Genomic DNA, 26,142 nt, shown 5'->3' on the forward strand with positions numbered 1-26,142 from the left:
AAGAGGCAAGGAAGGACTCTTCCCTGGAGCCTTCCACAGCAATGGCCTAGACAATACCCTGATTTCGGACTTCTGGCCTCCAGACTGAATGGAGAGAGGAAATTTCCATTGTTTGAAGATACCAGTTTGTGATCATTTGTTATAGCAGCCCCAGGAAACTAAGTAGAAAGACCAAAACTACATCGAAAACACTGAAATAAACTCTCCCCAAGGCACTTGCCTGGCTTCTACTAATGGTCTTCCAGCTTCAGTTCAGGAAGCACTGAATGAATGGCTGTCACATCACAGCCTGGGCCTACTAAGGATGGTGACCTCCAGCACCCCACACACTGGTCAGAAGTGATTCATTCCTCATGTGTAGACGTTTTGAATATCAAATCTCTTGATCTTTTCCTTAATGGAGTATGGCTTTGTGTCATGATTAAAAATGTTTTCTCCACTCCCAAGCTTATAAAAATATTTACCATACTTTCATGGTTTTACTTTTTCACTAGTGATGACAATGACGATGATAGCAGCTACATTTTAATAGCACTAATTATGTGCCAGGTACTATTCCACGCCCTTTACATACATTATCTCATGTAATCCTCACAACAATCCTGTGAGGCAGGTAGTATTATCATCCCCATTTCATGAAACTAAAGCACAAAGTGGTTAAGGTAACTTGCCCCAGGTCATACAACTCGTGATTGGCAGAGGTGGTCTATCTAAGCCTAGAATCTATGCTCTTACCTACAACGGAATCCTGCTTCTCAAGGCATTTCAATTTGAGTATTTCATCCATTTGCATTTATTTAGTTTAAGGAGTAAAGCAGAGCTTCAGTTTTTGGTCCCAAATGCTTGGCCAACTATTCCAATACATATTGAAGATCCTTTTCTTGTCCCACAAATTTAAAATGCCATCTTTATCATGTACTAAATTCTCATACCTACTTGAGTCTGTTTCTGAATCCTTTATTCTGTCGCATTTCATTTCTAGCAGATGTTAACTCTTTATATAATAAGGATATTATTATATTTTTATCTTCCTATGTGTTACAAATATTTTTGTCACATATTTTTTTAATGAAGTCATAAAAATTCCTCTAAGCGTTCTTTTCTTGTTTCAAAGTTCAGGAAATTTGGTACATATCCACTTCTATTTCTAATTATTCTATAAGATGAAAAAATATTTAGCATATATTTAGTCCATTTGGAATTCATTTGGTGAATCATAAAATAATCTAAGTATGTTTTTTGAGCCTGGATGCTTGGAGGGATTTCATTTTCATCAGTAGAAACAGCCCTGCAGTCCTTCACACCAATGCCATGCCACTGATTCCACAAATGACGTCTAATCCCTAACCTGCCCCTCGAATTCATTTCAGCGACATGGAACCTGCTTCATTCTCTATCCTCAGCCTACATCTCACCTCCATCATGGACCGTGCTTGGGGGCTGCAGCAAGCAGAGAATGATGGCGTGGAACCACCACTAGCCCCTGAAGACAACTGAAGTTTTCTCACATGAAGGAGCAGTAGTTCTAATGTAAATGCTGAAGAATCTCCCCAAAGAGAGAAGTACAGCTATCCTCTCCCCGCAACACAGACCTTGAAGTCTCACCAAAATCTTGGCTGAAAGCACAAGGCGTTGACCCTTTGAATGCTGGAGGTCTCCAAACCAGGAGAGAATAGGATTGCCCTACGTCCCGTTACAAAAATTTCCCAGAGGGCTCCAGGCCAAGAATGAAGCCATTTCCGCCTCCCCGGCTTGGCTAACACCCTGCTCTACTTGGATTCTCCAAAGGACTTGCTGTTTCCTGTTCTGATAACCCTGACCCTTGGCTTCCCCGAACCTCGTTGATCGGTGAGGTAGGCAGTTTAGCATTTTCTTTTTCACTTCTTCAGAAAAAAAAAAAAAGTGCTAAGAGTATGGAAAAGGAATACAGAGGCTTTAGGGTAAATAGGCCAAACTCCAGACTTTAAGTCTTGGCTTTCCTACTTCCTAGCTGTGAAACATCGGCCTTTTTAGTTCATCTTGCTGAGCCTCAGATACTTCAGCAGTAAACAGAAATACTTCCTACTTTACAGAGATGTAACCTGGATAAAACACACCCATCCCCTCCCCTCTTTTCTTTCAGGGAACACTGAGCCACCATTTGTTCCAGATTCCCAGTTTGGGTGGAGAGCTGCCCCACTGCACATCAACACCACCTGCCTCCTTCCCCCAAGAAAACCCCAAAGAGAAATCCACGCAGAGAACAACATCAACATAAAAGAATATATAGCAAAATTGAACTGTGGTGACAAAAATCAGAAAGTAGCTGCCTGATTGAGTGGGGAAGGGTGGTGGTTCGAATGACTGGAAAGGGGCACAAGAGAATGTTCTGTGTAGATGAAAATGTTCCATATCTATTCTGGGAAGTGGTTATATAAGAATATGTAATGATCAAAACACTTCAAACTTACACTTAAACCTGTGCATTTTATAATGTGTAAGCTATACACCAATTTGGAAACTAAACCTTTAATAGCTATCGCTCACATGCACAGTAATATGATGGGAAAATGTGCTTTTTAACACGTATCTTCCCACAGACTTCCAGTCAACACAAAGACGAAAACAGGCAAGCCGAAATGTGATTACTGCCTTCGATTCCTACCAGCTATATGACTGGTCAAGTTACATAAACTTCCTGGGTCTTACAGTCATCTAGTGTAAAATGGGGACTATTCAGTATTCCTCGTCAAATACTGTATGCCCTGTAAAGGGTTATAAATGCTAAGTTCTAGGAACATAGTAAGTACTCAGTATATGTTAATCCCCCTCCTCTTCTGCTTATAAACAGTAAATGTGGTATAATAATGCAACATTTTAATTCTTTTTCCAAAATGCTTTTCCAAAATGCCAAGTTATCAAAGGAGGAAAGTGTTAGAAGTGGCCAAGTGAAGTGTGTGCATTTTTGATAACTGTGTACTTCTGGTGACTGTACAATGTGAAATACTATTTTTTTCAAGTTTTATAAGAACACAGAATTTTTGTTACTTTTTTTAAAAGCTATGTTGTTAACACACAGGCTACTTCGTTGTGTTTTGGGGGGAAGGACATATATTACTAACAAAATGTCTCCAAAGCTGGATTGACGTGGGGGAAAACACCCTTCCCTTCTAGTTTTGAGGACTTCTTGGTTCCTGGGAGGAGGGATCCCTTGATGTTGACACACATCAGCCACCTTGGCACAAACTCCTTGTGGTGTGGAAAACCTAAAATTTGTTTTTATGTCCTTTTCTACTTATACATAGACTTGATTTTCTTAAACCCAGGGAACTATTAGGACCTGACCCCAAAAACTTGGTTACCAGTATGTAAGGCAAGGTGGACTTTCTAGTGTCACCACTGAGATGGCATCCCTCAAAAGAGCAGCAGTTCCTTTTTTAGATTGTGGATCTACAGACTGACAATTCTGCCATTTTCATTTCACTTCCTGAAAGTTAGGGTCAGCTTGTAAAAAGTTGTTAAACAACACGCTGAATGTGACATGCTCACTCTAAATTTTCCCTGTTTAGAGCATCAGATGAAGATTTCATTGGGTTTCATGATGGATTTCTGATTTTGGTAGTCCACTGAAGAAGGGAGTTTGAAAGTTGTTGTATACTGTTAATAACTGTCTGCCCATGTCCTGCCTGAAATACCATAGCTGTTTATGAAAAGTATCTTTAATAAACTTGGATACAGTTTGGCTTGAAGAAAAGAAAAAGAAATGAAAAAAATCAACATTAGAATTTACCATAAAGAAAGAAGCATGAATATATGCAAGGATTTGTCTACAAGGATATTCATGGCATTAATCACAATAGCAGAAACCTGGAAAATTGAACAGGGACTAATTCTGAAGGAATATGAAAATTACTTTTATGGTACATTAATAAAAGTATGTATAATCCACACATGAATATAAATATGTACTATTATAGAAAATCATCCCTGAGTTATAGGAATCTATGCATTCATCAAAATTAAGACAGAGAGAAAAGACAGGAAACGAACAAGGTAGTATATCCACTCATTCTCCAATTACAAATAGTGAAAAGAAAAACAATAATTTGTAACTAATTTACCATGTCTGCATTAAAACGAGTGAATATGTATACACACAAACATACACAGACCAGAAAAAATTAAAATGACAATAATCACATCTGTAAAGTAGAAAAAATAAATAAAAAAAGAATTTTAAAGCGAACTAAAATAGAATGGGGTCAGATAGCGTCAAACATAAGGATATCAGAGTTTTTTGGAAAGACACCTGTTGCCGAACTTATAGAGTCAAATTAAGTTCATTTTTTTTTAGGCAAGATAAAAATATTCCAGACAATCTATCAATTGTCTCAGTCCACAGCGACTACTTGTAATAAAGCATGATGACAAACAGAAGTATGCAATGAAGCTAAATATGATTGAGCCCATCACCAGCCATCAAGACTTTCTTCCAATGATGATTTAACCACTACGGAGCGATTCTACCACACCTGCCAGAGATTAAGCATTGCCATCATCATTCTATGACACATCTAAAGAGAGCTATTAAGAGGACCTCGAATAAACTGGAAATTATCTTATTGTGGCTCTTTCACCATCTGAATACAGGGAAGTTCTCTATTATAAAGGTGGTAATTTGACCTGAGCAAGTCTCTGGTTATCTAGTCATTAAGTTCTCAGTAGTATTTGCCCAAAACCAAATATAAGGACATTAAGCTAATAGCCATAATATCGGACATTTTCACAGCACATCATGTTTCCCAGAGTGCTTTCTTTCTAAGCACTATTTCTCATAACAGGAACAGTTCTTGCTGCTTCTTTCAGGAACTGCAGGAGGATGTCTCAAGATTCCAAATGCCACACTTGATTGTTTCTAAAAATACTAAAGTTGAAAAAATGAAAAAAACTATAAAATAAAAATGTTAACTTTTATAGAAACTGTTAAACACATCAAAATATTCATGCTCAAATGAATATTGTTGTACTAAAGGTTTGTTTCATAGTCTGAATTTGAGGAACAAAGAAAGAATTAGAGGAAAAAAGAGATTAAATATTAGCTGGCCATGAAATGAAAATAAATCCTAATAATTTTCTCTAGGAAACAATTAAATTTTCACTTACGTTCAGAATGATTTAGGACTTTTTTTTTCTTTTTACAATATGTTCAAAATGCATCTCTAAGAACTGAGGCTGGATAAATTGAAAAAAATGTAATTTTGTGCTATAGGCTCATTCTTTACATTCATTAAGCTTTGCTTCCTTTTCAGTCCATCATTAAAAACTAAAATATGTTGTTATGTGAAAATGAATTATATTAACTGAGAATTGCCCAGAATTCCTCAGAATAAAAATCATTATTTGAGTTCCTTTATTCTTTCTTAGACAAGGCTCCTAAAAGATTTCTAGGCATGTGTTCTTATAATTCCAATGTATTTGATTTGGTATACAACATGCCAAATCAACAACTGAAAGTTTTACCTTTAGAATCAACTAATTATACTCAGCTTATTTTTGCTGGAGTTATCTCCTTGGTACCTGTCACTGTGACTACCAATATATTATTCTAAATGTCACCTTTCTCCCCATCCATGTACAGATACTCATATACAACAGTATTATTCTAAACATTTGCAAGAATTTTTTTCATCCTGAGAAAGAATGAGACACCTAAGCTGGGGGTTGTGGGGCAGTGGTAAGAACAAAGGAAAATCTTAAGTAAAATGCTCCAATCTATTTCTAGCTATTGTAATTGCAGGAGATAGGAATGATCAAAGCTGAACCTATTTTAAAAATCATCATCTTCAGTAAAGCCACTATTTCATTTTGTCTTGCCTTTCTTCTGGAATACATACCTCTCAGATATGAGTTAGCAAGACGATTTGGCATACTTAATATACCATCCAAGTTATTAGGTTGATGCAAAAGTAATTGCGGTTTTTGCCATTAACCTTTTAAACCGCAATTACTTTTGCACCAACCTAATAACACTCAATATACCATCTGGGTTAACTAAAATTAGCAATACCCTGATGACTTTATAACTATGATGTAGAAGTAATAGCTTTTCAGAAATAATCTTTGAGCAGTTATCATGTTTCATATCATTAATTTCCTTAAAACAAGGGTAGAATATACATACATACATTCTGCGGCGAGACACAGCTTATGATAGTACAAATCTATCTCATGGAGCTGTGGTGAGAATTAATTGAGTTAATACATGTCCAGTGCTTAGAATAGTGTCTGGCACACAACAAGCCCTCACTAAGCCCTCTGGCAAGCCCTCACTAAATGGTAGTCATTATTACTTTACCAAGCCCCACTCTGACTTGCTCTATGTGCCTTGGGAAGTAGAGGAGAGTAAATGAGAGATAAGATAGAAAAGTCCCCTCCCTTTGATAATTATGGACTATAACCCACAAAAGTCCATCTCTTATAGAAGGAGAGGGGCCTAGACCCAGTCACTGGGTTCCTGTCAAGTATAAGATAAAATTATATTACCAATCTAAATTATTTCCATTCTCCCTGAGATTTTAGGAGCAGGTTTCAGAATGCTTTCTTAGTAAAAAAGGGTCTTTTTTTAAAATTACAGATGAAGTAAATGAGAGATAAGCACTTTGGACTCTCTGCTCCATCCTCAGTGGTTCAGTAACATACTGAGATCTATTCAGAGCCTCCTCAGTGCCCTAAGCCAAGGGGCTAAGTGTAGAAGAGAAAGTACCATCTCAATGGAGAATTCCAGCTCTGGGAACATGACAGGTGCTAGACTGCCAGAGGACTGTGCAAATAGATTTGCTGGGGCTCCTATGCTGTCTAGGATGTAAGAGTCTGCTATGCCTTCATTCACGTTTTAATTGATCTTCATATTATATAATTCAAGTCCTTTCTTTCTATAATGGATGGTCAATGTATAATATTTAGAAAGTACAAAAAATATAAGAAAAAGAAAAATAATTGAAGGGGTCAACATAGCTCCTACAAGTAGGTATATGGTGTTAGTTGAAGATACAGATCTTTGAAGTGAATCTCCCAGAATCTGAGCATTGAAGTAACCTGGCCAATTCTATGGCTGGATTTGCAAGATCACACAGGTCAAGGGCTGGGACTATAACACAGGGCCCTGATAACGTAAATTTTGGAATAGCTGGAGAACAGATAATAAATCATAAGAGTAGTGAAAATTATCACATTAGATGTTATTTCTGTTTTTTCAGAATTCCAAAGTCAGCATTTTAAACAGCATATAGTGATAATTGCAAATAAAGTCTTACATTTTCATGCACCCTGACTTTGTAACGTATAAGCTCTCGCACACCCTGTCTTTGTACACTGTCCTCAACCACCGTTAAACCCACAAGGTCTTGTATGTTTAATTCTATTGAATGATAAACACAGTGTGTTCATGTCTCTCATATTTTCTGAAAAGATATAGTATTTTTGGTACTGTGTTAGACTCAACCAAGAAGAAGACCACATCATTAAATAGTACAAAGAAAATGTTAGTCTTCAACATTTCTATGTTGTTCAAACAGTCTGAAAGAGTGAAGTACATGCTGTTCAATAAGTGAATAAGTGTGTATGGGATTTACTACAGCTATGAACATCATTCTATTTAGTTTCTGCAAGCTGACTGTACATATGTAAACCACCATACCAGATTTTTCTGAGTCACAGTAATATGCACAAACATATTTGATATTGGAATGACAGAATTAATATGTAACTAAGAATAATCAACTACAGGAAAAAAACTCTTTTTATATATTAACATGTGTTTAACAAAATTTTCCTGTGTATATCGTGAAGGAAACAATTTATATCATACAAGCAAGTATTAATACCAAATACAAACTGAAATAATAACACAATATGAATGTCCTACCTGAACATCTTTGTATTTGTCTCGTAAGTCCAAGAGACGGTGATAAGCTTTAATGGCTTCTGAAAATTCCCCAACGTCCGTGCTAGTAAGAATGTAGTTTTCCCAGATCTGCCAGTGTTCATAGTTGCACTTGAGGGCTTCTTGTAAAGTTCTAAAAGCTTTTACTCTATTGAAGGTCAAATTTGAAAGAGAACAATAATGAATAAATAAACCATAGTGAAATGTATAAAATGTATAAAATCTGTCAGTCCTAATCATTCATGTTAATAAATAGAATTAAAGGCCCAAATGACCTCAAACCACATCAAATCTACCTACAAATTTTTAAAAAATTTAAAAGGAGCAGGAAATTACAAAACAAAAACAGGCAGAAATAAACCAAGAACAGGGAGATGTGAATAAAAACCAACAGGAAATTTTGGAATTGAAAGAGACATTAAAACAAACAAACAAAAAAAACCTCAATAGGTGACAAAACTACATTGCAAACAGTTAAAGGAGAGAACTGCTGAACTGGAAGACCACAGTGAGAAATTCACACAGAATTTAGATTAAAAAATAAAAAAGTAATAAAGACACAGAGGACAGAATGAGAGGTAAGGCTCAAACATACTTTGATAGACACTCCAGAGTAAAGAAATGCAGAAAATGGCAGGACGCTATATTTAAAAAGATAATAGCTGAGCATTTTTCAGAACTGAACAAAGATCTAAATTCTTTGATCAAAAGTATATTTTACATACTGAGCATTATAAATAAAGATAAACCAACACCTAGACATACTGTGTGAAATTGCAGAACATAAAGACAATCCTACAACCTACAAAATAATGATAATTAGAGAATAGCAGATATTTCATTGGAAACAAAAGATGGTAGAAGACTACAGAATACTACGTTTAAAGTGCTGAGTGAAAATAACTGTCAGCCTAAAATTTTATAACCAGCTAAACTTACCACTCCAGAGTAAATGAAAAATCAAAAATTTTCAGATATGCAAAGACTAAGAAAATTTACCAATTACTGAAAGAACTACTATAGGATGCCCTCTTGTAAAAATAAAAGGGAATTCAAAGAGAAACAGAAGAATACAAGAAATGGCAATGGTGAGAACAGAAATTGATGAAATATGTCAGTAACTTTAAATAATTATTGAGAACAAAAATGATTATGAGTTATCTGTATTTTTTTTAAAAAATTAAAAATACATATTTAGACTGTAATTTCTTAAATAAGAAATAATAGTAAACAGACAGTTTTAAAAACATGTGCCTGGAAACTTAAAAATGTACTCTTAAAAGAAAAACTACAGTGGAGAGAAAAAGAAATTCATATTAGAAAGTACAAAATATTTAGGAATTAACCAAAGTACTATATATCACCATTTGTAGGCTATGGCTGAAGCAGTATTTAGAGGGAAATTTATGATCTTATAGGCATTGATTATAAAATATAAAAGATGGAAAATAAGTAAAAGATTCAACTTAATTTGGTATAAGAAGAAAACCAAATAAATTTAAGAAAGAAGAAAAGAATAGGGTTAAGAGATAAAATATAATTAAAGAATTAAAATGATCAAGAAAACCAAAAGCTGGCTCTTTGAAAAAAAAAAAACTAATGAAACTAACTTAATTCCACTCAGAATGAAAAAAATATGGCACAAACAAGATTAATAATTTTTAATAAAATCACAAGAGTGCACCATGAACAAATTATACAAAATGAGTTAGAGAAATAGAAAGCCAAATGAATCCATAAAAAGTAAAACAAGGCTAGGGAGTTTTACAGGCAAGGTGTACAAAACCATCACAGTATCTTGTCTTACACAATCCACTTCAGAAAATAAAGACTGTTTAAAACTTGTTATTGAGGAGGAAATCAACAGAACTTCATGTCACCTATTCTAAAAGTGGAACAGCTCAGGAAACAAAAAGATTCCTAATGCTTTACTCTGTTAGCTGGACAAAGACTACAGTTCCCTTATAGATCATAAATGTTTTATTGGACAATTATAGTCACCTTTTTCAAATGTATGCTATCAATCTCCCTTTCCAACGGTTACTTTGGATTTGCTTTTTTAAGACTACAAGGGCCACCTTCCCTTTCCTGCTGAGCCTCAGTGTTTACAGACCATTCCTCCTTGCTGACCTCAAGGCAAATTTTGGAGGGGATGACAGGGGTTCTTTTGGTCTTCCCAGGACCTTGCTCTCTCGCCCCCTTAAGCATTTGAAAAGAAGTGTGGCCCTGTCATCAGTAACTTTCCCCACAAGTCACTGAACACACAAATCATTTGCTCAATCTCTAATATATCTATGATATCGATCAAAATAACTTCCTTACCATTAGGTCCTTTCAGTCTTTCCATAACAGCCAATTCGCTACAGTTTAGTTTTGTATTCTCTAAACAATTTACCTAAAGGTGTTATGGAATGTACTGATTCATTTTCCCTTAGCCCACCATCCTCTACAGTTGAAAAAGAAAGTACCCTTACTCTACCACTTCTTCAAATTCAGCTATAACTTATTTCTATGGGACTTTTTTTCTTTTTTCCTTTTTCTACTCCACTCCCTGCGTCCACCTTCCACGTAACAGCACTACCTCCAGCAGCGATGAACCTCCAGTCCTCCCACCCACGTGGGATGTGGGGGTAAAGCTATGCTACTGGACATGGACTCCGTAAGCAGCAATCCACACCAGAGGATTGTCTTTTTTCCTGTATGTCCTCCCATCCTCTAATCACAATTTCCTGGCCTCAGAATTTCTGCAATGAAGTTCTTTTTTGGTAAGGGGCTTCATTTATAAGGAACTTCAATTCAGAATTCACTTATTAAACCCACAACGGTAGTGATACTGCACTATGAAAGTTATACAGGAAAAGGACTAATTTACCTCTGACTTTACAACCCCACTTTTATACAAAAACCTATGCATGGGGCTGCAGGAAGACAAGAAAGTATCAAAAAGAAGCTGAGGAATGGTATGCAAGAACCCCTATGAGAGAAAGCAGAATTCTCAGGATTACTGGGCTGGAAGACAAAGCAGAATATCAGGAGATTCACTACATACAAAGTTATCAGGGTTACCGGAAAAACCCACTGAGATCATTCTACAACTATCACAGGGATTTCCCGTGCCCTTGCTTTCAATCAATAGGTTCTCTAGTGAGTTTCAACACAATCAGTTGCAATCAAGAACATAATATTATTTTCTGAAGAGAATGGTAGAATAAACAGTACTTTATTTATATAGTCATTCAAGAGCAGAGGAAGCATTTCATGATCTCAACAGAATGTAGATTGAATGATATCTTCAGAAATATCGTGTGGATCCACAAAGAAAAATTAAGTTTGAAAATAAGGCCAAATAAAAACGGAAATATATCCATCCTTTAATTCATTTATTAAAACTCTGGCAACAGCTATCCTTGTCTCTTCCCTTTCCTTCATTTTCTGTAGCCAGTCAATAAGCCCAGTTGGATGTACCCTTTATAAACTGGCATCTGTCCCTTCTTTTTCCAGTCTACTTATCTCCTGCCTGGATTGTTACAACAGCTGCCTTTTAACTGGTTTCTCAGCCCCCCAGTTTCCTCTCTAGTCTGTCTCGCACACTGCCACCAGATAAATCTTCCTAAAAAGCTTCTTTTTTCATGAAATTACCCCCACTGAGATCTCTGGCTTCCTATTGTCAACAGAATAGTCTCAACTTGTTAGTCAGATAATCGGAACACACTGCGATTTGATCTCAACCTACCTTTCCAACCTTATCTCTCACTATAGATTTCACTATAGTTTATGGCTGGACTCTTTTACTTCCTGTCTCCTCAAGTGCTGTGTTCACTCCTGTCACTCTACATTTGGTCAAATTCCCCTTGTCTGAAAGGCTCTGTCCCTCTATCCATTCTTCAAATTTTCACTTGAGTCCAACATTCTCTCAGAACCATTTCTGAACAAGGATCACAGACCTTCTCTCTTCTGAGATCCTCACGGGACTACATGAGTGTCTGGCACAGAATAAGGGTCCTACAAACATCACCTACTATTACTATAGCCCTCTGTATTTCTCACTTAATATTTACACATACTACTTATACTACTAATCAACTTTTTAAATAATACGGCATAATATTTTATTTTTAAACATACACGCCCTAAGACATTGTCTTCTGTATTTCTCAGTAATGTCTAGTACACAACACGCAATCAATAAGAATCTATTAGTTAGTTGAGTTGACCAACTAAAAGGCATACTTGCTTTCAACATGTAATGAAATTTAGGATGCAAAATTTCAGTAGCAAATAAAGATTTCAAATAATATTTCTTATCTTATTACATATTAAATGTTTTCAAGCAATAAACTACATTTAGAACTCAAGTGGCCACATTACGTCATTCTAACTCAAAGATATGGGTGAACAAAGGGAAAAAGATAAAGAGTAAGATACAATGTTTCAGTGTTCAGTGGAGTTGAAGAAAATCTCATTCATTTATTTTGGAAGCCAAGTTCTTCCTCTTTGTCTGATGCACTTACTTTTGTTTTAATCGGATATAGGAAGTTGATAAATTGTTCCAAGCTTCAGCATTCTGAAACGACAGAGAACCTAGTTATAAACTATTCTCATTTAAGTAAAATAATTGCCACAACCAAAAATATAATTTCCTAGTCCAAGATGCGCTCTTTATAATCACAATTTTCAATATGTTTAAAGGTGTATGAGAAAATTAAATAAATTAAACATAACTTTTATAATTTAGAATGAAAAAGGTCACAAAAATAGTTAACAAATAGATTTAATTATTAAAGTAGTAATTTGGAATTTAGTTACGATTTTATTTCCAAATTTAGGTTTACAAAATAGTTGGACAATTTACAACATAATTTACACAACACATAGATTTATTACAAATCCAAGACAATGGAGAGTTTTGTTTTTCCTATCTTAAAAGTCTTTGCTATTTTACCACCTTCCGCCATCATATTGAAGAACAAAGGAATATGTGTTCTCCAGTGTTATTCCTAAGTATTTTATCAATCAAACATATTTCTTTATCTATTCCTCTATACAATGACAAAAATAAATTAAAGCTTTTATGTAAATGTTGCTTCTAACAAGAAGGATATGAATTATGTTCTGCTTTTTATAAAATAAGAGTATATGGTTCTCAAGTTCCATACATACAATTTAAAAATTAAGTGGTAATGGAGCTCTGCTTGCAGACATAACACAGTTAGTACCAGATTAGCCTTATTGCCATAAAAAGCTACAAACTGGACAAAACTTAGAAAACAACTGTTTTGGGGAAGTTGGGCAACAGGCAACACAGGCCTGTGATCCCTGAGACAGGGTAAACAACTGGGGTGTCTAACAATCCACCTAGGCTTCTAGCTAGAGGCACTTTCAGGGCTGAAGCACAGAGAGGCAGAAACCAAACAAAGCACAGCAAGTCCTGCTGAGATGAAGAAGAGGATCTATGAGCTCAGGTGGCTGGAGTTTTCAGGGCATAATGCTCGGGAAGAGAGATCTATGCAGAGAATGAACTCCAGAAGTCAATAAGCATCTCCTTGAGTCCTTGGCTGAATACTAAGCTGTACTTGTGCAGGGCAAAACTTCCTGAGGCCAGACAGAGAACAACAACAGGGAGCTATAAGCTGAATGGAGATTCTGGAGGTCACACACAGTGCTAGCAGTTATTCAAGTTCCAACCAACCAGAGTGGAGAATTCTTATTGATCACACATGGCATTAAGTTATGCTCCCAAAAGGTTATGCCTTAAGAGATGAGTGATTGCGACCCTAGAATAAGGACAACTACAGACCCGCCCTACCAAAGCTAACCAAATGCCAAAACAAAACTCTATCTTCCAAGAGAAGACAACAAAACCTTCTACAACATAGCATGCATACATACATACATACACACACACACACACACACACACACACACACACACTAAAAAAGACAGATAATAAAAAGTATTGACAAAGATGTTGAGAAATTGGAAGCCTCACACATTACTGGTGGGAATCTAAAATGGTGCTTTAGAAAACAGTCTGGTAGTTTCTCAAAGTTTTGAATATAGAGCTAACATATGACCCAGTAACTCTACTACTAGGTATATCCCCAAGAGAAACAGAAACATGTCCACACAAAAATGTGTAAATGAATGTTCATAGCAGCATAATTCTTAATAATCAAAAAGTGGAAACAGTCCAAATGACCATCTACTGAACAGATAAATAACATATGATATGCCCATACAATGGAATATTATTTGGCCACAAAAAGGAATGAAGTACTGATACATGTGACATGGATGAACCATAAAAACATTAATCTAAGTGAAAGAAGGCAGTCACAAAAGACCATATAGTGTATGATGCCATTTATATGAAATGTCCAGAACAGGCAAATCTATAGAGACAGAATGTACATTCTGGGGCTGGGGCTGGAGGTTAAGGGGTGGGGGGGTGGGATGTGTTTGAGAGAAATGGGAGTGACTGCTAAGAGGTTTTCTTTTATGATAATAAAAATGCTCTAAAATTGATTGTGGTGATGGCTGAACAATTTTGAATATATTGTAAATCACAGAATTGTACACATTAAATAAATAAACTGTATGGTATGTGAATTATTTACCGTATCGGTAAAGCTGTTAAATATTAAAAGACTGTTAACCTAAAGAACTTTCTAATAATGTAATTAGCATAGACCGCACACGTTAGTGAATGACAAAATATATGTGAAACTGTGAGGTATATTTCCGTGAAGTACGTTTTTAACTAAAAAACTGGTTCATCAAAATTATTTCCTAAATGAAACCATGAATAACTTGGCTATTATGAGAAGAAATTTATTTCTAGATTTATAAATCATATACCTTAAGGTATGACCTTCTGTCAGGTCCTCCAAAACAAAAGGAATTTTATTTTTTTAAACATGAAATTGAAAAATTGAATTATTTTGCTTTCCATTTGCTCTCTACTTTAATTTTCTGATAAGAACACATAACGTGAGATCTACCCTCTACGAATTTTTAAGTGCAGACAGTATTGTTAACTCGAGGTACACTGTCGTACAGCAGATCTCTAGAACTTTCTCATCCTGCATCACTGGAACAGTGCGCCCATAGGAAGTGCTGTTCTCAACTACAGGACAATTCAAGTAACTGAGAAATATCAAAGAGCTGTAATAAGTAAAGAAGACCAGACCAACTCACATCGGGTTCTAGGGTCACACAACGCTGAAACGCCTTCGCTGAACCTCCATAGTCTTCCAAGGCCAGATAGGCACAGCCGAGAGAAAACCATACCCCAAGCTGCAAAGACCAAAAGTCAGTCATTCAAACACACAGAGACATTTATAGGATGTCATCTGAAAATTATTTAAGATCCTATCAACAAACATTCTACTGTAAAGACTGCAGAGCTATACAATAAATACTTGCCTTACATTTTATAGTAGCTTAAATTTGCCTTACATTTTATATTAGCTTAACTTGAGGAAATTTAGCAAGGGGAATACATTTCTCCATATAATTTTCAAAGCTAATGTGACACTGAAAGCTTGTGCAATATCATAGCACATCTTTTGCTAAACAAGACCACTCTGTGTTAACCAAACAACATCAATGCAATGGAGAGCTCTGTTTATAAGCCTTGATAATTATAAATGTGGGAATAATCTAACATTTTTACTGAGCATCAAAGTATCAGCAGACTCACAACTAATGAGTGTATCACAAACTTGAGAAGAAAAATGTCTGCTTTCATCTTCAAGTTAGACCACAAGTACTTCTGTAGTGTAACCAAGAGCCCAACTGCCCTATCACGTATCTGCTTAGGCATGCCTTAAAATAATTTATAAAAAGCAGGCTCCGAATCTGGATTACCAAATAGTCTTCAAAATGGAAAGCCTGACTTAAGTCAATAAGATTAGTAAACAGAGAGATTTAGAAAACAGGTAAATTAGGAAGTAGCTATTCAAAGTACAAAAGAATTCTTTACTTCACAGGGTTTCTTTAAAATTCAATAGCCTCTATCAAAAGAAAGATAAGCCTGATAAAAATTCAATGAAATTAGTCAGAAATGCAGCAATTACAGTCAAGTTTGTTTTCCTTTCAGATACAGTCAGCAGGGAGGGCCAGCAGGAGAATGAAGTGAACTTTGTTCCAGACACAGGCAGTGAGCTAGCAGGTAGATGGGGTTGAACACTTTAGGGGGACAAGGAAACGAGGTGCTCAGTTATCTGTCCACCGCCTTCCATAGAGGCTACCCCTATCCGACATCCCTCCTCCCCCTGAAATTTAAAACTTGTTCCATATGGCTAGTTGAGGCTGAAAGTTCTTTAAGCAGATAAAGATATTTGCCAATAATTAGAGATAAGGCTTAGAAAGCAAACATCCTTGGGCAGTTTATAACACTTTGCCTCAAAATTCACAAGAGGCTATAAATAACTGCTATCAGGAGTTTATGGAGAACAGATTTTGTTACAGGGAAAGCTAATGGCTGAAAAGGTGGTGTTTGCGAGTTTGCTGGGAGGAAGGAGAAGCAGAGGTACCAGTAAAGTTAGAAAGTCAATTCCAGCAACTTAAAAATTAGCTCCTTACACTTTGCTTTTGTCTGGTTATAGAATCAAATGAAAAGAGCTCCAACGCACCAAACCACACTTATTAAAAATATGATGGATATATCCTGAGAGGGCTTAAAGTCTGATGCTAACTGACAAAACCATAACACAAGCTCTCTAACTTCCAACCAAGTTGAAAGTTTCAAAATCTGTGTCTTATATTTCATCAGTTAGAAGGTGCACTTTTTTCCCAACATTTAACATCTCTGAAATAGATGCATCTAAATAACCAATAGCTTTGTCAGAGTTTTATTGGTAGCATTAAGGTGGCACTTCAAATAAATGTGCCTCTTAAAATTGATGGCATCTTATAGCCCATGAATTACGGTAGCAAGTTTATTTGGATCAACGGATACCTCATTCTGGGACAAAATCAAGAACAATGAGAACTGCCCTGGAAGTTCTCAAAATGCATGTGCCCTGCTTGCTTTCTGCATCAGCAGAGAACACACTTCTCACAAAACCGTTTCACGGGTTGTTATAAAAAACAGCGAGTGTAAGTTCAAGATGTAAATAAGGAATTCTATTTTTCAATCCACCTGAAAAGAAAAAGGTTACAAATGTCTAAAATTAACAATTATCTTATCACTCTAAAACCAGCTGGATATGAGGTTATTATTTTCATCTAGTATTGAAAACATCATTAGGATGGGAGATGACTTTGTACACACCCTGTTCTTTGAAATCATGAAAAGGCTTTAAAACAAACTCTAGGATCGTCTAATTGCTTGTGGCTGACCCAGTAAACCATAAATAACGCATTCATACCTTGCTTCTCAATTGAGGGCCTCAGAATTTGGGCAACCGAGGAGAATATTTCATGCCTCTTTTACTTTTTTCATTTTAAACTATCACTTAAACAATTATTACCAATAGTGACTAGCATCTTGATTCACAATGGTCATACTCTCAAGAACACAACATCATAAAAGAAAAAATCTAAAGACGTCTCAAAAAAAACTCTCACATGAGTCCCCAAATTAGTTATATGTACTTGAGTACCCCAGAGCTCTGTCATCTGGTCCAATGTGATCAGACACAAATATGCTAGCCTCGTTCCATTTTCTAGTAGCTACATTTAAAAAGTAAAAAGAAACGGGTGAAATTCATTTTAGTAATGTATTTTCTTTGACTCTACATATCCAAAGTATTATCATTTCAACATGTTACCAACAGACACAAAATACTGAGATATATTATATTCACTTTTCACACTATAGACATTTTTTTTTCACCTTTGAAATCTGACATGTACCCTACACTTACAGCACATCTCAATTTGGACTAGCCCCTCTTCCAGTGCTCAGCTGCCACAGGTGGCCAGTACCATATTGGGCAGCAGAGTTCTACACAATTCCTCAGAAACCCTGACACAGACCCTGGCATACCTTGCATCCCTCCCTTCTTTCTCTAGCAAAGAAAAAAACTAGCTCCTCCGGTTGAGACCCTCCCGTGGGTGCCCACCTTCCATATACTGTAGTGGCCCCTGTTCCTCCCGATACAGCAGTAACCAGAATAAGTAGCACTTAATGGGCACCTACTATGTGTGCCAAGCACTGATACCAGAGCTTTCCATACATCACCTCACTTATCCCTCACAGCAGCCTTTCAAGGTGGAAACTATTACCCTCATTAGAGAGATGAGGATGGGGCAGTCAGTCAGCGAGAGGAGAGACTGGACCAGTCAGTGTGACTCAGCGCCCACATGTTCCTCGCGGGGCCACACTACGTCCCTCTATGCCCTTCTGCCTTCACAGCCGTCATTAATGGCAGTACCATCCTCCTCGCCGATAAAAAGGGGGGAAGTGCAGTGAGCATGTGCTGGGAAAACCCAGAAGATCCACTTTTTAAGAACCAGGGCATATCTATGTTCCCCCACAAAGGCTCTTGCGACTAGGCAAGTGCACAAAGATCAAGCAGACGAATCAGACGCCTTAGAAATCGTAACCATGTTTAGCTGGAAGGAAGAGCTAAAAGGCAAACCTCTTCTCAAAGGAACTGAGCACCAATGGAGAAAGAAGCATGTGATAGAGAGGCGTTGATTGAGATTTCTGTAGGACTTATTTCCAGTACAAACTGAAGGCGGAATAGTTGTTACAGGTGGGGCAATGAGTTTTACAAGCAAACAATCTAGCTTTTTTCTCTGAGGGCGACAACATGAAACACAAAAGCAGGCCAACTATTTATTTTGAATGTGATGATATATATACTTAAAGAATGGTTTTAAATTATTTTTAAAATAATTAACAAAGAACAGGAATGGCTGAGAACATAACACGGTCTCTCTTTTAACTTTCCTCATTAAGCCCCCTAGAGAAACACTGGAATGGAAACATAGATGCCTAGATTCAAGAGGTTTTGCATAACTGCATGATGTTGGCCATATCACTTAACCTCTGAGTCTCAGCTCCCCAACTGTCAAATGGGGGTTGGATTAAGCAAAAAGTCCAAGGCTCCTTCAGACCCCAGATTCTGAAAACCCAGAGGTGACAAGGTTCAAAGGTACATTAGTGCCATCTAGTGGCAAAAGAAGTACACTGACGATACAAATAGAACAGTATTATGATCAGGTTTGAAGAGCTAGGAAAGAATCAACTCAATTAGAGGCCTCAGAAATCAATTCAAAAGAGACCAATAGAAAAAACGAGGCGTAGAGAGGAAGTAATTTGCCTAAAGCCACACAGCAGTTCCTGGTTCCTGGTGTGCAATATGTGTGACGAAAAGAGTGCCTGCAATACTTATTTAAATCTCATTAATAAAAATGGAAATTAAACAGTTTGCTACTCTGAGGGCTAAGGACAACTAAGCACCACTAGACAATGGGCATGGATTACTTTTACAATTAAAAAGTTAATTTTCACAAGGGTATTTAAAGCACATCTGCAGTAGGTACCATTTGCTTATATATTACAATTTTCTTTTCTAAATTATGAGCCTACTACTCAAATTTCCTTCCTCCGTCAAGGTCTCTGAAAAATGAATAATCAGCTTCACACTTTTTGCTAGCTTTCCTTACAGGATCGACTGTTGGAATTTTTCTGATGTCACATATAATAAGGTTCAGCACATTTTAATCAAATCCCAAGGCCAGCTGCACGCTTCATTCTCTCCTTTCTCCATCCCTGACTCAAACCCATGACCCCAAATGTAGGTAAGTTGTTGAATGTGGTTTCATGACACAGGAAATGACCCAAGCCAAATCCAAGAGTGACATCAATGTTTTTTCATAGTAGCTTTTCCAAAACTGATGTGCGTGCGGTGCTCATATTTTTTAAAAATGTATACCACCAACTCTTCAGTAACCAAACTTCTCATTTAGTAAGTTCTAAGTTCTTTTCCCTAAGGAAACACGAGTCAACCCGCCAGCTTCTCTCTCTGAAGGAACACCATTCTCTATTTCAATGTCTCCCTTTAAAGAATCAACGAAATTTTATATACATTTTTTTCTTTTACCAAACTATTTCATTGTTTAATGCCCTCCTCTTATTCCTTCCTAGATTTGGTTACCATGGTTGTTATATTTGCCCACTCTTTGCAGAGAATTCACAATGTGAGGTAATATAGGTGTTTACGCGTTATCTGCATTTGAGACTCTTCTATTAGATCTATCTCCCTATTTTTAGGCCACAGATGATGGGGCAACAATGATTTCCTATCACCATTACTACCACACGGCAACAGGCAGGATAGGGGAAAAACCACCAGTAACATCTATGACTGAGAACTTACTATGAGCCAAGAAATATGTTAGATACTTGACATATATTAGCCCTAATTTTCCCAGCAGGAACCTGAGATAGGATTATAATCTCCACTATAAATGAGGAAACTGGAGCCCAGAAAAATGAAGTGATTTACCTACGTCATATTCCTTGGGATTGCTGGGGTTCGGAATCCGGGCCACAGCGGCAAAGCTTTGCCTTCCCCAACGCCCCGCAGCCGGAGATACAGCCCAGATGCGATCCCAGGGCCTGTGTTGCTTGGCAGTTATGCACTTCAGACCTTAAGAGTTTCATCTTTTATTGCTTACCAATATGAGAAAGGAAGAACAAAAAAGAATCTCTTTTTTCCCTACATATTATTTGCATATGTTCACCCTGTCTTCTCCTCCACTGAAACGTAGGCTCCAATCTCTTTGAGTCTTCCTACCACAACTAACACAAGTTCACAACAGAAACTCTGTAACTCTATTTTAAATAAAAACATTTTCTTCTTTCAGACACTAAAACGAAAGAGAAAGTTAACCCCTACAAATCAAGGAAGCGTATAAGCTCCCAGTATTATAATATATTGTGGAAGTCTGGTCTGATGTATAGAGTGGGCTGGGAAGGGCTGCCTCAGTTTCTCTAAAAGTCCCCGGTCTCGCACAGACTCACTCACTGGCAAGTGCAGGGTCATCCCCAAACCTCCACGTTACAACTTCACTTTGCTCCTTATGAAAGCTCCAGCGGCTCTTCATTAAAGGAGGAAAAACGTTCAAACCTGACAGTCTGGTACTCAAGGCTTTCTGTAACTTCTAACTTGACTCAACCAAATCCACCATTGCTTCTAACATAACACAGTCTCTGTTAGAGACAAACAGGGAAAAGGCTAAGAGTAGTTGCTCTGGAACCAGAAAGCCCATGTTCAGATCCCAGCTCCCCATTTCATAAACTGTGGGATCTGGTACAAATTACTTAACCATCTCTTTCTTCATCTGGGAAATGAGGATAAAAATAGGAAGTACCTCAGGGATAGCGCTGAGGATTAAAAACATAAGAAAAATGCTTAGAGCAGTACCTGGCAGTCAGTAAATACTCAATGTTAGCTGCTATTGTTATTATCACAACTGAATAAAGAATAAATAAACAGTCAAAACCCATAGTTACCAAGAAACCTTTGCTCACTACGTGGTTGGTTTTTCCATCTGCTAGTCTGCTTTCCTGAAACATGTTTTCCCAATTTTTCCTCCTATCCAAATCCCAACCACTCTGCCTAGTTCATAACATCTCCACACGGCCCTTTCTGACCACTCAGTCCTCATTCCTAACACCATCACAAGGCACCCACAGCATGTTGTATATTTAGGTCACATAAGGTCACCTCTACCTCCTTGTAAACCACAGGAGGGCAAGAGGCCATGCCTTCAGGCAGTTCTTTTGTGGCCCTCTCGATATCTCAAAATGGTTTATAGAGTTTACACTTATATTCTAGCTTAGACTATAGAAGATGCGTAGTAAACAGACATTGCAATTACAATATTAATGCTCTCATCTTCTTTCCAGTCTCATTAGAAATACAGAGGGTGCCAAAAAAATGTAAGATAAGAGATGTTATCTTAAAAATGTGTATACAATTTTTTGGCACCCCCGGTATTATTCCTGTTTCCAGAGCTAATACCTGCACCCCTTCTCCTCCTTCACACTCTTCCCTAAAAGGATATTCCCAAGTGATCTTCCCTCTCTTTATAACATTCATTTTCTCCTTCATCCATTGGATTCATTCTCTCCTTTATCCACTGCCTTCAACCATGTCCAGGTGTCCAGTATGTAGAATGTTTTACTTCACTTTTCTGCCCCTCGGTAAAATACGCCACATTTTGACTCTCACCTCTTTGACATGCTCCTAACATGAACAGTCTATAGATACTGGATCCATTTCCTCACCTGCTGCTCACTCTACAATCTCCTAAAGATGGTTTTGAAGGTCATTAGTGAGCTCCAAATCCAATGACCTCTTCTTAGCCTTCTTTGGACTTTATCACTACATGTGACACTCCACACTGACACTTATTCTTCCTTTAGTTTCCACGAATCCCTTCCTTTGGGTTTCCTCTGTCCTTCTGATCAAAATTCTGGAGTAGTTTGCTTGAATCGTATTTCACTGGTGCTATGTCTTCTACCTTCTTCCAACTGCTGGCAATGACGAAAGTCCAGAATTTTGCCTGGTGTTTTCCAACAAGTTTTTCATTCACTTGCATGGCTTCACCTTACTTCCACAGAAGAGCCCCAGTCTGCAAGCTCACTATTGAGCTTTGTGCGTTTGTGTCCAATGGACTAGCAGCCATTCCTACTTAGATACAGCAACATCTCTTCATAGTCAACATCCAAAATCACATCTCCTTCCCCTGCAAAAGATATTTTCCATTCCTCCTGAATTCTCTATATCTATCAATAAGGGCATTTTCCTTTTTAATCAGACAATTGAGAAAACTGGCACCCTCTTGGATTCCCTCACTCCTGCCAGTCCAATGAGCAAGTCCCAGAAAATTTTCCTTTGTAATGAGGCTTCAACCTGTTCTGTCTTTCTAACCTCACTGCTAAAGCCACTGATCACTCATCGATGATGCTCATTCCTTATTTAAACTTCCTACAACACCACTTTTGTAACATCACTCTCTTATTCAAAACCACCACAGGTTAGATAATCGTGAAGAAAGGCATTTCAGGACCTTCGTAAATTAGTTCTATCCACATCACTTCCCAGCGGAAACTCTCTGCTCTCTGCTGATAGGTTGACACAGCCTAATTCAGTCCCACATCCACGTCTGGTACACAGTAGGATCTCGATAATGCTTAGTTAGGCAACCACAACATGTACTGTTCAAACTGCAACATTTTTGAAAGTGAAACAGAACATTAAAAAATAATTTAATGAACACACAATGTGATATATATATACTAAGTTACATAGGTTTTAAGAACTGTACACTTGAAACCTATGTAACTTAGTATACTAACCATTGTCACCCCAATAAACTTTAATTTTAAAAAATAACTTAAAAGACCTTATTTATTGGCCAACAAATTGTTCATCAACAAACTGGTCTTACTATGTCAGGGACCTATAAGATCAGTCTATCTGAAAATCCTTTTTAAAAGTAAAATTAGTTTTGAAAACTAAAAATATATTTAAAAAATGTAAATGCTGATTATCTGAACATTTAAAAATAATAAAAGGAACATTAATCAAGCTATACATTTATGACATTTGCACATTTCTGCAATATATTAGATTTAAAATTACTTTAATTTTTCTTAGTAGATATTTATATACTTTAATCAGATCCTTAGTCATATCTAATTCTAATACTATGTCATCGATATTTTTTCTGATGAATTTGTAAGTGAATGATAGCTAGCAACCTCAAAAGCATGAATGTTAATGATACACACGTCTTCTGATTCTCTAACAAACGTACCATAGACTATGCATTTAGTTTTGCAGACCATCCCTAATATAAAACCAAACACTTCTATTTTTATACCAATTTGATTTCAGAAAGTCATTATAACACACAAAAGCCATTCAAATATCACTCTCATTTTGCCTAAATTTTATTATTAAACCTAATTGTATGGACGTGTGTGTAAAAAAGAGACTACAATGTTTTAAATGCCACTTTTCTAGTTTTCTTTTATTCCAGGACTTAAGGGACACAATAGCATGAGGGAGCTCTCCCTCTTCAGAGACAGTTCAAACTTGAATCCGAGTTACGATGAGTCTATGGTGTTCAGGTTTGCATCTCGCAGTAGTTCTGTGCCACTGTAGCATCCAATGCCTGCACATTTTGGCACGGCTTATGACCTGCCTGAATGGGGTCCATACAACAAACCACAGAATGTCCTACATAACATCTGTACTGTGACGCTGCTTTGAACAATTGTCATTTTTTTGGTCTCGTTATGTAATTAATTCAAAATGATATAATGAAATCACTAAGTCCTATCAAGTCGTTCCCTGCAAATTCCCTCATATCCATCCCTTCTTTCCTACTGTCCCTTCCACACTGATAGCTGTGATGCTAGACTATTGCCACAGTCCTGTAACACTGCCTACATCTAGTATCTCCCAAGGCCACAGTGTTAGCAAAACAACATTCCTAAACTACCTCCATGCTTACCACATTCTTTCATCCAAAATGAGATCAACCCCTCAATGGCTCCTATCTGCCAAATAACACCGAGAGAGTTTAGTCTCCCATTTAAGATCTTTCATAATCTGGTTCCAGTCTAACTTTCCCACTGGAAGTACCCTATTCCCATTGACTGAGAAACTAGCCTATTCACGATCCCTTTTCTCTCTCTCTCTCTCTCTCTCTCTCTCTCTCTCTCTCTCTCTCTCTCTCTCTTCCCTCCTGTTTCTAGGGCTTTGTTCATACTGTTCACCTGCCTGGAATGGCCTCACCACTGCCCTTTCCTTGGCCCATTCAAGTACTATTTGTCCTTCAAAGCCAAGTTCAACATCCTCTCTAATGTCTACCAAAGGCAGAAACCGTCTTTGCGGTCTCTGTATAACTAGTGCTTTCCAAATAACTCACTTGGTATTTCTTTGATGCCTCAGATTATCGGCCAGTTTTGTCCGTGTTCATCTCACTAGATTGTACCAGAGCTACCTGGTGACCTGTGGTTACTGCTTCATCCCTTCGCTCAGTGCTATGTGCACAGCAGGCAATTAGTATACATTTGACTGAATAATTGGTTAAAAGATATTATGTATTCACTCATTCAACAAATATTTATTAAATACCCAATATGTGCTAGGCACTGTGACAGCACTAGGGAAAATATAAATGAACCTTAGAGATAAAAATTTCTGCCTGTATGAGACTTACATTCTACTGGAGGAGAGGCAGAATTTTAAGTAAGCTATACATAATATTAGCTAAGTGCTATGGAAAAAAATAAAGCAGGGACATTTGAGCAGAGACTTGAACGAAGTTATAGAGCAAGGTGTGCAACGATCTGGAAGAACATCCCAGGCAAAGGAAGAGCAAGTGCTAAAATCCTGAGGCAGGAACGTGCCTGAAATATTCAGGGAAGTGCAAAGAGGCTAATGTGGGTACAGTGAGGGGCAGGATGGGAGGGGGAAAGGAAAGAAACAGCCAGGCTGGGGAAAGGCTCGACAGCCATTAAGGAACTCTGACTACTGTCACTAGGCGATGGAGCAGAAGAACAATACGTCTGACTCACATCTGAAAGGATTGATTTGGATGCTCACTGAGAACAGGCAGATGGAGACAAAGACAGAGGCTGGAGGACAAGTAAAGAGATAATATGTTAACTCGGTGAAAGATAACGGGATCTGAGTCAGAATGGTGGCAGGTGGTAAGAAGTCATCGGATTCTAGATACATTTTGAAGGTAGCTCTGCTGGGATTTCCTGATGGATGGAGGTGCGGCATAGGAGAAAGAGGAATCAAGAACTTGAAGTCCGGATGGGGCAGACCTCGATGGGCAAAGTTTTCAGGAGGGAAAGAACAGTATTTCACATACTGGAAATGGTAAGTTAGAGTAACAAACGGGGAGATGGAGGAAGCAAGTTAGATACAGGAGTCTAGAGTTCAGGGGAGAAGACTAGACTGAAAATAAACCTTTGGTAATTGTCAGTGTATAGGTGGTGGTATGAAATGCTACGGGACTAGATGAAATCAAGGAAGTGGGAGTAGACAGAGGTGAGGCCCAAGCATTAAGTCCCAGAGCAGCCCTAGGAAGCCAGCGAAGAGACTGGGAAGGAGTAGCCAGTAAGGCAGGAGGAATATGTTAATGCTAAGATGCTGAGATGAGACTGTACCTGAGAACACAACTCATGTCTGTGAGGTATCTGGCACTGATTTAACTTAGGCTATGGGAGGTGA

At 37.4% G+C, this 26,142-nt stretch overlaps 1 protein-coding gene across 2 annotated transcripts in view; it reads right to left on the reverse strand.

The window, feature by feature from the left end:
* Positions 1-26,142, reverse strand: part of TTC27 (tetratricopeptide repeat domain 27) — a 142,462-nt gene that overhangs the window by 16,982 nt on the left and 99,338 nt on the right. For both annotated transcript variants that reach the window (XM_019741708.3, XM_074331880.2), the window contains 3 exons: positions 15,119-15,217; positions 12,433-12,485; positions 7,904-8,069 (listed from right to left, as the gene is read on the reverse strand). In XM_019741708.3, coding sequence (XP_019597267.3) covers positions 7,904-8,069; positions 12,433-12,485; positions 15,119-15,217 — 318 coding nt within the window. The remainder of the gene's footprint in view (positions 1-7,903; positions 8,070-12,432; positions 12,486-15,118; positions 15,218-26,142) is intronic.

This window comes from Rhinolophus sinicus, chromosome 2 (assembly GCF_057876585.1).
Source record: "Rhinolophus sinicus isolate RSI-liver-muscle chromosome 2, RSI-T2T, whole genome shotgun sequence".
In the NCBI taxonomy this organism is placed as follows: domain Eukaryota; kingdom Metazoa; phylum Chordata; class Mammalia; order Chiroptera; family Rhinolophidae; genus Rhinolophus; species Rhinolophus sinicus.